Source organism: Phyllostomus hastatus, unplaced genomic scaffold (genome assembly GCF_019186645.2).
Source record: "Phyllostomus hastatus isolate PE091 unplaced genomic scaffold, TTU_PhHast_1.1 phas_contig_86, whole genome shotgun sequence".
NCBI classification, from domain to species: Eukaryota; Metazoa; Chordata; class Mammalia; order Chiroptera; family Phyllostomidae; genus Phyllostomus; species Phyllostomus hastatus.
The window spans coordinates 2,220,968-2,234,610 of NW_025333977.1; the positions used below are offsets into that span (position 1 = coordinate 2,220,968).

Here is a 13,643-nt window from a genome sequence, read left to right on the forward strand (position 1 = left end):
ACCCGCTCCGGAATCGACCCGGTCGCCCCGCCCGCGCTCCAGAGCCGGCAGAGAACAGCAGTGGCACGAGCTCCACGTGCAGCGTCTCTCCGGTAAAACCTGCAGCTCCCGCGACTCGAAGTGTGAGGCCCCTGGGCCCTTCCCGCGGAATCGGCTTAGAAACTCCAAACCCCCTCCCGCCTCCCAGGCACCCTCGGGTCCAGGACTACAACTCCCAGCAGGTTGCGCGAAACGAACGCCCGAGGCAACGGAGGCTCACGAGGCACAAAGGAGCACAACGCCCCAGCCCGCTTTGTTTTACACTCTTGTCACTTTGTCCGTACGTTCATACACCTCAACAACCCAAAGCACAGGACTGCTGACTCGGGGAGGGAGGGACTCAACTAAGGGACAGGCCTGTGAAGTGCGCATGCGTACACAGTAAGGTTTCCAAGAGGAAAAAAAAGATCAAATTAGGAGGACAAAAGATGGCGGAGGACTCGCTAGGGGACCCGGAAGCACTTACCCTCTACTTCCTCTTCTTTGCCTTCTACCTCACCTAGAGCCGTCCGGTCGCGGACTGTCTCCGAGACGCTTCCTGTCCGGTGAGTGCCGACCGACTGAAACGGCAGCCCATAATGCATTGCGATGGCGGGTAGGCGGGTGGGGGCGGAGCCAGGGCCGGAAGTAGGACGGTGGCGGCGGTGGCGGCTCTGGCAGCTCCGGACTGAGTGCAAGGTGATTGGGAGGGTAGCTGGACTTGCTGGGCCTCTTAGAACACCGATTCACAATTTGTTCACGGGCTTGGGCTGCCTAGTACCTCTGCCCTTCATGAGAAAGCAGTTTTCTTGCCCGGGCACCTTCACGGCCTGGCCCGAGGTCACTGCGGATCTTGGCACTTTTAGGCCTTGAAATTTGCCCTTGGCTCGATGTGTATAGCCTTGTTAATGTAACACCCCCTCTGAGGGCAAGCGGGGGTGGTGCGGATTGCACGGACGCGGGAGTTTCGTGGGCCCGCAATCGGGCTGGGGCAGCCCAAGGTCATGCTCGTGGGGCAGGTCTGCAGCCAGGCCTGGCCAACCTGGGCGTGCGGGAAATTGTTCTGAACTGTTTAAAGCAGAACATGCCCCATGACAGGTAAAAGAGTGGTAGCCAACTTAAAATTTTGCAACCCACTTAAAAATGTCGATAGTGCTAAAACATGGTTAGACAGAAGTGTCTTTATACACTTACTTTCCTTGCACAGCCCTACATCTCAACAGTCCTAAGCTGCGTGGGGCGGAGGGGGTGCTTGAACTAGCAGAGAGGCCAGAGTGCGCGTGCGAACACGAGGTTTCCAGGAGGGAAAGAGGATCAGATAAGCACATTGTGAATTGACTTCGAGGATATGCTTTGAAGAGGCAGAGAAAGGACTGTCCTTTTGGCAGGTCAGTCATCACTGTAAACAGGAGAACCATGCTGCTTCTGCGCTTGCTGTACCCTTTTCTTGTTGCCTTCCCTGATCTTTTCTATGTCAAATCTCTGTCACGGCCTCTTGTGACAGTCCATAGTACTGGAATAGAGAACTCATCGCAGTTGGGATTTTGACTCCTCTTTGTGTAATACCGTGTCTTCAGCGGGCCAGTGGACAGCCCACACTCACTATATATTTAATCAATGGTAAAAAATGAAAAGGGGGATAAAGAAAAACCCGGTTTTGATAGATTATGTGTTCATTTTTTAAACAAGTTGAATTTGAGGGCCCTAAAGGACTTACTAAGGGATGTGAGCTGTTGTATGTATAAGTTAGAATTTCAGGAAAAAGAATAAAATTAGAGATGTGTTTTGGGAATCATTAGTACTTAGATGATAGAAATCGAAAAAATGAAAATGGATTTTACCCATGTTGCCATAGGAATAAGATGATTTTTACAATCAGAGCAAATTAACTGTGGGACTATGAGCAATTTAATAACCTTCCTTAGAGCTTTATTACCTGTAACAAAGAAGTAAAGAAGTAAGAGCACCTTGCTTTAATTCTTAAGGGGAGTGCCATAAGGGTGCAAGGACAGACTATATGAGGTCAGTCCAGAAGGTATCCAGCCATGTCATATGAAAAAGAGACATTTATTGAAGAAGATCCAAGAAACACTGTACATAGCACAATGATGCTTCAGTCCCCTTTAAAGTAGGGACCTTGGGACCTCACACAGTTCTCCCAGTTGCCATCAGCTGCCCCATCATATTTTCCTGAATCTAATCAATGGTCTGAAATCTCTTCCCTTTCAAAGGTGATTATAGTTTTGGGAAACGCCAGAAGTCACAGGGTGCCAAATCTGGGCTGTAGTAGGGCTGAATCACCTGGGTGATTTGATGTTTCACCAGAAACTCTGCACAAGATGTTATGCGTAAGCAGGTGCATTGTTGTGATGAAGCTGCCAATCACCAGCTGCCCATAGCTGCGGCCTTCTGAATCATCGAAATAGTTTCCATGGAGGAATGTTCAAGTTTAATGCAAAATTCAATGCAGATTTGTTGCTGTACTTGCTCAGTCATTTCGAATGGGAGAGCCACCCAGTACACATGCTCACTCAATAGCATTTACCACCCCCACTGACTAGTGCAGTGAAGTCATTGTTTACGCATACACATTCCAGTCCACTTTCCTTGGCTACCAAGTTACATAGATGTGCAAGCCATTCTTGTTATATTAACAATGGCTGGACTTTTTCTGGATACACCTTGTAGATGAAAGTACTTTATGAAATACCTAGGGCTGAACAAACATTAGATAACCTTATTGCTGAGTGTTAAGCATGTCCTTAAGTTGCCAGAAAGGAATATACACATTGAGTTGCATGATTTTAAAAATATGTTTGTGTCCGGTCAGGTTCTACCTTGGACTAGGTACTTACCTCTAAACCTCAGTTTCTGTATGTGTAAAATGGGAATGGTAATACGGAGCAGCTTAAGGTCATTTGTTGTTTGCGTGGAGTCTTTTCTCATGTATTTTTCTCTGATGTGGTATAAGAGTGGTATATGATGAATTATTTAATTTCTTCAAATAGTTTGCTTTCATCCTGGCAGGGGAGAAGGGTATTTTGTTGATGTATAATTCCTTTTGGTAGTTTCTATATGCTATTTCAGGGTTTCTCCACCTTGCCACTATTGATATTTTGGACCAGACAGTTCTTTGTTGTGGGAAGGCTGTTGTTGCTACAGGATGTTTGGCAGCATGCCTGGCTTTTACCCACTAGATGTCGGTAACACGCCATTAGGAAAAACCAAAAATGTCTTTAGACATTGCCAAACACCTCACCCCTATTTGAGAACTGTGCTACTCTACTCTCCTGTAGGTTAGTGCTTCTCAGACTCAGTGGTAAAGGACTCCCCACCCCAACCTTTGTGGATACTTTTGAAGAATACAATACAAATGAATTACCAGAAAAATTGTACAAAAGACGAAACAATGAAGACATACAAAATACAAACATTAATTTTTTGATAAAGTTAATATGCCAAATTGCTCAAAAGTTTCTAAATGCTTATTCCCAATTTTTGTATTAACGTTAGACCAGTGACAGTTTGTATACTACCACTGGTCCACAGGCCAGAGTTTGAACAGCAGTAGTATAACTTAATGGAGTCCAGTGTCAGCGTGACAGTGACTATTGTTGTTATTGTTTTGTTATTGTTAGGTAATTTGCCGGGGGGCGGGGGGGAGGAATCGTGTTAGCGTTAGCATGTAAAGTTTTCCCTTTATCTTTAAGGTTCAGAAATTTTACCAGGCTGTATTGCGGTGTGACTCCCGTCATCGGTCTAACGCACAGTCTGATAAGCCCTTTCACTGTAGTGGAATCACCCTTTCTTAATCTGAGGGAGTTTCTCCTAATTATGTCTTCCTTTTCTTTTGGAATTCCTGTTTTCATATATTTGTCATAGTTTGGATTTTTTTTTTTTTTGCCTTTGATCTTTCAAGACACTAAATGAGGTCTCAACTGAGATCATCCCCTAATTTATCTACTGGAATTTTTACTTAGAAAATTATGTCTCTTAGCTTCAACAAGTCTAAGGACTTGAAAGTCTTAAAGTCCTTATTTTTAAAAATCAGACTTTCATCTCCTTTCCAAATTCTAACTCGTTAATTCAGATGTACTGCATGGTTTTCTTTCTTTTGTTGGGAGGTTTCCTTGCTGGTTCTTTTGGACTTAGATTTGCAGTTGTAATGGGCAGAGCAGTTTCTCCCTGTGCGAGTCTGTGAAGTAAACCCTTACAGGTTGTCAATCCTGACTGAGGCAACTGTCTCCAATGACCCTGCCCAGCTCTCCTTTGAAGGGTCAGGGTTGTTTTTTCCTGCTGCTGGTGGGCAGTCTTCTAACATTCTAGCTGACTTTCCCCTGATCCTAGACTACATTCATGGAGAAGAAACACCCCACTCTGTGTGCCGAGCTTTCTGCATGTGGCTGCTGGGGCTGCAACAGGCCTGAGTTCCTAGCCGCTTCTAGGTCACTGGAACTTTTGGTTGAGTAGTGAAACTTGCAGTGGGCAGGGGAGGGCGGTATGGAGCTGGGGTCAGCTGACTGTCAGCGCTGACTCCATTCTGGTGTGCTTGAAGTTCTGTAGCAATGAAGAGAATTAGATTCCCACTATGTGATGTACTTAGAGGTATTTTACAGTCGTATACATATTAAAGTATATTAACATTCTGGTGCTTGTTTTCAGTCACAGAATCGCCATGATTCTCCAGAGGCTCTTCAGGTTCTCCTCGGCCATTCAATCTGCGGTCTCAGTCTATCTGAGGAGGAATATTGGCATGACAGCAGTGGCATTTAAGGAGCTTGATCCTGTACAGAAACTCTTCGTGGACAAGATTAGAGAATACAAAACTAAGCGACAGTAAGTGGGTAGATAATCAACCATGATGTAAATATAAATGATCAAAGTATGTAAGTTTTGGGGTGGTAATAAAATTAGTTATTTGGTGTTTCAAAGTGTCTAAGACCTTCACTGAGCTGATCCCTGGCGTAGAGGTTCATCAGTGTGTCAAAAGAAGGAAACAAGATCGAGTCCCAAATTTACCTTTTTTACATGGGCTTCAAGGCAGAATCCCATTAAATATATTGTTATTTTAGATACGTCTGTATTCTAATGTCATTTGTTATAAACTAGAGTCAATTTGTAGAGGTACGAAGGATCTTGGAAATCATTAAGGAACTATACAGTAGTTCCCCTTTATCTGTGGTTTCACTTTCTGGGCGTTCAGTTACCTGTGGTCAACCAGGGTCCAAAAATATTGAATGGAAAATTCCAGAAATAATTCATAAGTTTTAAATTGCAGGTCATTCTGAGTAGCATGAAGAACTCTCTCACTGTCCTGTGTTGTCTGGCCTGGGATGCGAAACACTTGTTTGTTTAGTGTGTCTGTGCCGGGTTCTCTACCTGCCGTTTAGCCCCTTCACAGCCATCTTTACTGTTTCATCAGTTGTCAGAGAGACCACATTCACAGAACCTTTGTCAAAGTATATTGTTATAGTTATTCCATTTTACCATCGTTGTTGATCCTTACATCCTGATTTTAGGGAAATGTATAAACAGCGTTTTTTCTTTAATTTTTTTCTTATTCTTACATATTTCTCGGTATATCAAAAGACAGAAGACTCTGAAATGGTATAAAGCAAGTCCAGGAAAAACATGATTACAGTACCACTTTGGAGATGAATAATGACCTTAGTCATCATCAAGTTCAACCCACAAGTCTTTGAAAAAGTGGTATACATCAGTTCCTAATTCCTTTTTTTTTTAAGATTTTACTTATTTCTGGAGACGGGAAGGGAGGGACAAAGTGAGGGGGAGAAACATCAATGCGTGGTTGCCTCTGTATGCCCCCAGCTTGGGACCCGACCCACAACCCAGGCATATGCCCCCATCAGGAATCAAAACTGGTGACCCTTTGGTTCGCAGGCTGACACTCAATCCACTGAGCCGCAACAGCCAGGGCCTAGTTCCACTTTTTAAAAAATTTAGTTGTCTACCATGTGCAAAGCACTGGGCCATGAATTGTGATGGGCCACAAAGAAAGAAGCCATACTGCATTTACACAATATTCTTAATATCTGCTAAGGGTAGAAAGTTTGTAAGCAAGTAGATATACTGTAAGGTAAGACGGGCTAGATGTTGACTGAGAGAGTGGCGCATTCAGTGTTTGGGGCGTTCATAGGAAAGTTATGCTTCTTTCCAGCTAGGAGCATTTTAGAAGGCGTCTTAGAAAAGTGAAGGTTTTATCTGGGATTTGAAGGCAGTGTTGGAGGTCATCCATCCCTCTTGAGAATTTCATGGTCACCTATGTGTAATCTTCCCACTTGAAAAAAAAAAGTGAAGAATTTACTCACATGATTTTGCTTATAGCGTGAAAGGGTTCTCAGGCCCACAGAAGGCCATTCATGGACAGTCCCAGCAGGGGTCTACCTGAGGTTACGAACAACTGGTGTGAAGAGTGGACAGATAAATGGGGCTGGGAGGAGGATGTCTTTAGGAGGAAAGAGTGATGGGAGCTAAGGTATGAAAACTAGAAAGCCTATTTAGGAAATTGTGTGATGCTGTATCCCAAGGCTGCAGGGTATGAAGAGCATAGGGAGCAGTAAGGGTAGAATGGGATTAGAATGAGAGATTATCAAAGGCCTTGATTATAGACTGAACAATTAAAATATTTTTTTTAAAGATTTTATTTATTCATTTTAGAGAGGGAAGGGAGGGAGAGAGAGAGAGAGAGAGAGAGAGATCAATGTGCGGTTGCTGGGGGTTATGGCCTGCAACCCAGGAATGTACCCTGGTTGGGAATTGAACCTGGGACACTTTGGTTCCCAGCCCGTGCTCAATCCACTGAGCTACGCCAGCCAGGGCTAACAATTAAAATATTATATGAAAGGCATTTATGAGAAGTAAAAGTTGTTTGAGCAGGATGGTGAGGTGGAACAAGATGGCTCTGTATTAGGAAGATAATTTTAATCACGGTGATTAGGAAAATTGGGATGAGAAAAGAAGGAAGATAGACAAGTTAGAAAAATGTAATAATATACCCTGGCTGATGTGGTTCAGTGGTTTGAGTGCGAGCCTGTGGACCAAAAGGTCACTGATTCAGTTTCCCGTCAGGGCACATGCCTGGGTTGCGGTCAGGGGAGTGCAAGAGGCAACTAATCTATGTGGCTCTCACACATGTTTCTCTCCCTTTCTCCCTCCTTTCCCCTCTCTCTAAAAAAATAAATAAAATCTTAAAGAAAGAAAAATGTTATGATGTAAGCATTGGTTGATGAGAAGCTTGTCTTTACTGGAGTGGGACTATAAAAGTGACAATCAGAACACTGCGAGTTTTGAGACTGGGCCACTAACAAGGTTTGTTGTTACTGGAACTAAGGAGGAAGAGGGTGAAGGGATTAAAATGAAGACAGTATTAGAAATGCACAACCTTATTCATGGTGGCCCCATTTCATACATGAGAAAACTAAGGCTAAATATTTAGAATTTGCCTAAAATCACACTGTTCAGTAAGCAGGTGTACAGGATGGTGGGGAACTGGAGTGTCTTCTGTCCGGGGGTATTGTGGCATCGTAGTATTAACGCTCTTTGCACTTTAACTGTCCTTAAAAGCTGGTCCAGTGAGAAGTCAGTGCTTAGGTATGCTCTGAACCTAAGGAGTCTGGTTCATTTGTTTGTGCAGGCAACAGCGTGCAGTGTTCTGAGCATGCATGCTGGGCTGGGGTCCAGCTCTGCCACCTACTAGCTCTATGACCTTGGGCAGGCTATTTAACCTCTGTGCCTCAGGTTCCTCATTGTAAGATGGGGATGATAATAACCATCTGCATCACAGGATGTTTGAAAGAGTAAGGGTTCAGTAAATTAGCATGCCTGGTGTTTTCTTTTTAAGTGAAATAAATAAATCTCCCTTGAGTTTCTGCTGTAACCCTGTCACCATCTAGAGCAAGACAGGCTGGGCGTCTTATAGTCAGTTGAGGAGTTAGAGTATGTGTGGTTCCTTTACATCACAAGCGTACATATTAAAGTTGTAATAGCCTCCACCTAGCAGTAACCAGTCCATTGGTGAGACTGGCTGGATCTTCTCAAAGCAGTTTCTAAAACTTGTGGATCCCAGAGCTGGAAAACAATACACCAGAGTATGTGGTTGAAGGCTTCATCAAGAACTGCATTGTGTATGTATTTTAGTGAAGATTCACGTGCTACTGTTTAAATTCTAATGAATTGTAATTAAACTTAAGTAAAAATTGTTTCTCAGCCACTTAGCCACATTTCTCATGCTAATAGTGGCTAGTGGCTACCATATTAGACAGCAGAGATATAGAGCATTTCTGTCATCAGAGAAAGTTTTAGTAAGTTCTTAAATTAGAGCTCTCTTGTGCCCTGGCTGATGTGGCTCAGTGGATTGAGTGTCAGCCTGTGAACCAACAGATCGCTGGTTCGATTCCCAGTCAGAGCACATGCCTGGGTTGTGGGCCAGGTCCCCACTGTGGGGTGCAAGAGGCAGCCACACACTGATGTCTCTCCCTCTTGTTCTCCCTCCCTTCCTGTCTAGAAATGGATGGAGTCTTTGAAGGAAAAAAAAAAAGCTATTTCTATTTTTTTTTAGTGAAAACTCTGCAACATAAGTAAGACCCTATGCCTTTATTATAGGCGTGTGTGAAAATATTACCCTTGATGGAATTTTCACTTTTTGTAAATCTTTTTGTCGTTCATAAACAGGCAGGCAGTAACATGACAAACACAGAAGAGTTTGTGCAGAGAATTAAGTAAATGTAATTGGCCTCATTTCCAGTCCATGGTGCTATATTTACTTTCCCAGAGTGCATCTCTAATTTTGTCACTTTATTGTGTAGCAAATAAAATACAAACTCCCAGGCTTAACATTTCAGGCTTCCCACGATCTGGGCCCTGCTGGCTTTCCATCTAAACTGCTTAATAGTCCCACATAAAGCCAGCGCTTTAGCTCCTCCACATCTTTGCTCTTCAGTCTTAGAATGTCTCAAATTAAAACCTGTCCCAAATGCATGATTTATCACAAACGTCATTTTTTAAATGAAAATTTTTTTTCTGATTAGCTTAGCAAAAGTGCTATCTCCTCAACTTGGGTAGCTTTTTGTTAAACCATGCCTTTGAAGCTATCACATAACTCCCTTACAGCATAAATATTTATGAATAGGTTATTTTTTTCTTCTAAATGGCAGAACCTCTCGGGGTAGGAAGTGATTTTGGTTTTGTGAACTGGTTCACAAGATGGGTTTTCGCCTGCTCGTTTCCAGGTCGTCTGGAGGACCCGTTGACACTGGCCCAGAGTACCAGCAGGACTTGGAGCGGGAGCTGTTTAAGCTCAAGCAGATGTTTGGGAAAGCGGACATGAATGCGTTCCCTGACTTCAAATTTGAAGGTAAGTCTCTTTAGTCACGGATTCGTTCTTGTGGAGATCGTTTTAGGAGGAAAATAAGTGTACTTATCTGGATATTTGAGAGGGTAAATGTCAGTTAGACGCGGATTGAGTGGGACAGGGATGCACGCGTGGGAATCTCCGGGACTAGTGTCCGCCATCGGTGCAGGGGATCATGGAACGTGGAGGTTAAATGGTGCGGCTCTGAAATCAAACGCCCTGGTCTTGCGTCCTGACAGTATCACTTAGGAGCTGCGTGATCTCAGGTAGATAACTGGTACCTGTTTCCCACCTACATTAGGGGAGAATTATGTCTTTCCCATGTGGCTGTTCTAATAACAAGATATATGTACAGTCAATGGCCTGGCTCGTAGTAAATGCTGAATGATTCTTTGGCAATTGTTACATTTCCCTACAGATGTTTAGAAACAGCAGATATTCACTAAAAACAATCAGAAGATCAATGAATTAAATATTGAAGTCTTCTCAATAAGGCATTTCATTGCAGCATGGCTAAGCTAACTTTTTTTCCTCTTCTTAGATCCCAAATTTGAAGTCATCGATAAACCCCAGTCCTGAAGAAATGTAAAGTTTATCTGGTAATTTTCACTCGATAAGTTGTGCAAGTGGTCAGAAGTACCGGAATAAACATACATTTCAACAGCTGTCGGATGTTCTTTAATTCTGATTCCAAATAAATTATTTGATGATGTTGGGTGTATGCTTGAGTGCATTGGATTCTGTGTCTTAACATTGTTTTTAAACCTTCTCGTTTGGCTATAACAAAGCAGATGGAGAACTTGGATAAACCGGGTACACTTGCGTACACCCTGCGAGACTCCTCTCTGTATGCAGGGCCTCCTTTCCGCTGTGGAGACTTGCTGCCCGAGGGGAGCCACCTGGCCTCAGGGGTGTCTGCCGCTGAGGGACGCCACACTAGAATGTAAAGACGCAGTTTCTAAATCCTTCATCCCAGGCCTTTCAGGAAATTCGGGTGTCATTTTGAAGGTCCTCTGTGTTTTAAGTTCCATCTCCTCCAATAGTAAATGCCCTTTCCGTAGGAACCCAGGTCCCTCCTCTTCCCTTAGAGTTTGTGGTCGTCGCCTATTGCAGTGTACAGAGGGGGAGGGGAAGCCGAGGGCCGGTGGAGAGGGCTCCAGCAAAGGAGAGTCCCTTGTGAAGATCGAGCTGCGTGGTGTGGTTTTGCCCAAGTGATGGAGCATCCAGCAGCCATGCGCTGGGCAAGTGGCATAGCAGGCACGTCGAAATCTCGGTAACTAGAGAGCTCTCACGCTGTAAAGCAAAAGGAAAAACAGCCATACCTTTTCATATCTGACAGTCTTTCTGCCTTGTGGCAATAAATCCGGGTCCTAATAAACCTTTAAAGGTTTTCTTTAAAAATGTGAAGTCAGAAACAGCCTTCGTTATGGGTTTAGTTCACTTCAGAAAAGGAATATATTTTTACTATGCCGTGCCATACTGAGAAATTTGTTTTTCAAAAGATCCACAAATATTTTCTAGTGGTATAGGTAGGAAGAGAGTCCAATTTTCAAATGAAGCTAAGCAATGACAGACAGTTCAGTTGAACTACTTTTATTTGCATAACTGTAGGCATTGAAACAGAAGGTGATGTGTAGTTATGGCTCCCTTTAGAAGCGGCCAGGTGCTCAGGTCCTTCTCTGGCCTCCCCTGAATAAGTCTTCCCCAGCACCCGGGCAGACAGGCCGCCTGGGCTCCGCAGGGCCAGCCTCGGGAAGGAGGGGCTGACCCTTTCAGTGCGTGCTTCACCTCCTTTTCTGTCTCCCTCCCTCCCCTACTCAGTCGAGTTGGGTTTTACCTTTTATAACCTCACACTTGTTTTTTTTTTTTTATGCAATCTTTTTATCTGTCTTGCAACTAATGAAGTTTGCTTGAACATCCCAATCTCTTCATTCATTATGTAAACAGAAGGATTCTATTTGGGAGTGATGGCAAGAATACTATCCAAAGTACCCCACTCCTGTGCTCTACATCACGGGACCATGCATTTATAGTACGTTCTGCCAAGGAAGTGCTCTCTCTTTTCCAGCTGAGTGCTGTGGTGGTGCTTTGAGTCCTGGCTGTTGCCTCACCTTCCTCAGGCCCCTCCCTCTTTCTGGTGAGACTGCCCCAACTGCACACTCCAGCCTTTACCTGTCACTGCAGCACTGGTGCCTTCTCACCCTGCACTGACCATTTGGGACCACCTTGTGTGTTTATAGCAAATGACCTCAACCTTTTACGCTTTTAGCTGTTTAAAATGGCTTTTTTTTTCTCCCATGCCAGGTGTTACGGGCTAAATTGTGTTCTAAACTACATTGAAGCTGAAACCCCTGGAACCTCACAATGTGATTATATTTGGAGATAAGATTAAGTTAAAATGAGGCCGCTGGGGTGGGCCGGAACCAGTCTGACTGCTGTCCTGGAAAGAAGAGATTTGAATTGAAGGGGGGTGCAGAGCACTGGAAAGGGACACGCGTCTGTTGGTCAGCCAGTGCTGCCTTTAGTAACAACCACCGAGGGCTTCTGACCGAGGCTAGCTGTGCTGATTTACACTGATTCAGTTTCGGACTTCGTTTGTTTTTAACTGTCACTGTTCTCAACTGTTGCTGCTCGTGGTGTTGCAGGCCTGTAAGTGCCAGCTTTCGAGGACGCCTACTCGTCACCGGAAACACCTTTGCCCAAGAAATCATGGGAAAATGGGAGCTTCACTGCCCCTGCTGTCGTCCTTGATATCTTGTCTCCAACTCTCGCCCTGCTCGAAGAACTATGTCCTTCTTGGCAGGTGCCTTCAACGTTTGGAAGTGATTTTCTTTAAAATTCCCATTTGTGTTAGGAGTAAGCTGGAGAATAAAATTCAATTTTGACAAACTCGTTCTCACGCAATTTGGACAGTTCATTCTGTCTTTCCTTTCCTCGTCATTGGCAACCCGTCCACACACACTTCAGTACTCATGGACTTGTGTGTTGGGGTAAAGGGCAGGTGACAGGGGTAATGATTTCAGTGCAGCAGCACTGTCTCTATGAACACTGAAGGGAGTATTTGTACCCAAATGAAGGTGTTCTTTAGAAAGGTAGTGTATTTGTCTTCAGTCTTCAGGCAACAGAGAACGTCCCAGTCAACATTCTGTTACATGAATATATTTTTATGCATGAAACTTTACTAATTGTCTTTGATGTATATAATTCTAAAATTTAGAAAAAGATTTCTTGACCTATAGCGATTTCAGTATAATTCATGGTAGTGCAATATTCGGAAGGAAAGTGAGTTCGAGAACGGAAAGTTAAGTGGCAGGGGCAACATAAGAAATCCAACTACAGATCTTAGAAATTCTTAAATCTTTACCACCTTTAAGACGCACTTAAAAATGAGGGGGAAAAATGCAAAAAAGGTAAAAAGCACTTAAAAGTACATTCAATGTTAAAAACAAAAATGGAAGTTTAAAGCAGTTGAGAGAAGTTCAACAGGTCCTTTGTTGATAAAAGTATTCACTTGTTTTTTTATTTGTTTTAAATTTATTTTTAGACAGGGAAAGGGAGGGAGAGAAAGGGTGAGAAGCATCAATGTGTGGTTGCCTCTCAAGCGCCCCCTACTGGGGTCCACAACCCAGGCATGTGCCCTGACTGGGAATTGAACTGGCAACCCTGTGGTTCATAGTCTAGCGCTCAGTCCACTGAGCCACACCAGCCAGGTCATCAAGTCAATGCTTTAAATGGTGTGAGGGAAGGGTCTAGATTTAGTTTTTGAGAGCATTTTCTTAGAAAGTAGGAAGATATTTTATATTCTAATATGTCTTAATTAGTACATTTAAGAAATTTGGTCAAATAAAAGTATGGCATATATTTAAAAGTAATATTAAAGAGAAAGCATCAACAAATAAGAATTATGGTTTACCTGGAATTTCCTGACCAGTTGTAACTACTAAAAGTGTCTCAATCCCTTAAAAACAAGAAATATAGGATGGAAAATGAAATTTTAAAACTTGAAAATTGGAAAAATAAGTGGTCTTTTAAAGAACTACGTGGAAATGGATGCCTAACTAAAGAGTAGGACAAGAACATAATTTCTGTTCAGGCTTGATTCATGGAACAATAATTTGGGAACTTTGCATAAAATACATGAGTGATTGTAACTGTAGAATACAATGTTTTCTTAATATTCTAACTAACTCTTTAGAGAAATTTTATTAATAAGTATTCTTTAAATTGCCCTTTCATTGAGCATTTAGTGGATACT

At 43.2% G+C, this 13,643-nt stretch overlaps 2 protein-coding genes across 5 annotated transcripts in view; one reads left to right on the forward strand and one right to left on the reverse strand.

Annotated features, from left to right (window-relative positions):
- GABPA (GA binding protein transcription factor subunit alpha) overlaps nucleotides 1–609 on the reverse strand; it is a 32,318-nt gene extending 31,709 nt beyond the window's left edge. The window contains exon 1 of one of the 2 annotated variants that reach the window (XM_045850990.1): nucleotides 506–609. The gene's annotated coding sequence lies outside the window, so the exon portion shown is untranslated. Of the gene's footprint in view, nucleotides 1–2; nucleotides 351–505 lie in introns of those variants that run through there. The other variant, XM_045850989.1, reaches the window with a different exon arrangement.
- On the forward strand, nucleotides 447–10,109 carry ATP5PF (ATP synthase peripheral stalk subunit F6). 3 transcript variants are annotated; one of them, XM_045850991.1, is made up of 4 exons: nucleotides 447–584; nucleotides 4,681–4,854; nucleotides 9,267–9,391; nucleotides 9,930–10,109. In XM_045850991.1, exons 2-4 carry the CDS (start codon nucleotides 4,694–4,696, stop codon nucleotides 9,965–9,967), a joined length of 324 nt encoding a protein of 107 aa, XP_045706947.1. In that variant the 5' UTR covers nucleotides 447–584; nucleotides 4,681–4,693; the 3' UTR covers nucleotides 9,968–10,109. The 3 variants fall into 3 exon arrangements, with proteins under 3 accessions (XP_045706947.1, XP_045706948.1, XP_045706949.1); XM_045850992.1 differs by lacking the exon at nucleotides 447–584 and adding an exon at nucleotides 589–717; XM_045850993.1 differs by lacking the exon at nucleotides 447–584 and adding an exon at nucleotides 1,262–1,406.
- The last annotated feature ends 3,534 nt before the right edge of the window (nucleotides 10,110–13,643 follow it).

Coding starts and splice junctions, on each gene's coding strand:
- ATP5PF (XM_045850991.1), top strand. CDS start 4,694: ATGATTCTCCAGAGGCTCTTCAGGTTCTCCTCGGCCATTCAATCTGCG. Junction 4,855..9,266: donor GAATACAAAACTAAGCGACA/GTAAGTGGGTAG, acceptor GCTCGTTTCCAG/GTCGTCTGGAGGACCCGTTG. Junction 9,392..9,929: donor CCCTGACTTCAAATTTGAAG/GTAAGTCTCTTT, acceptor TCCTCTTCTTAG/ATCCCAAATTTGAAGTCATC.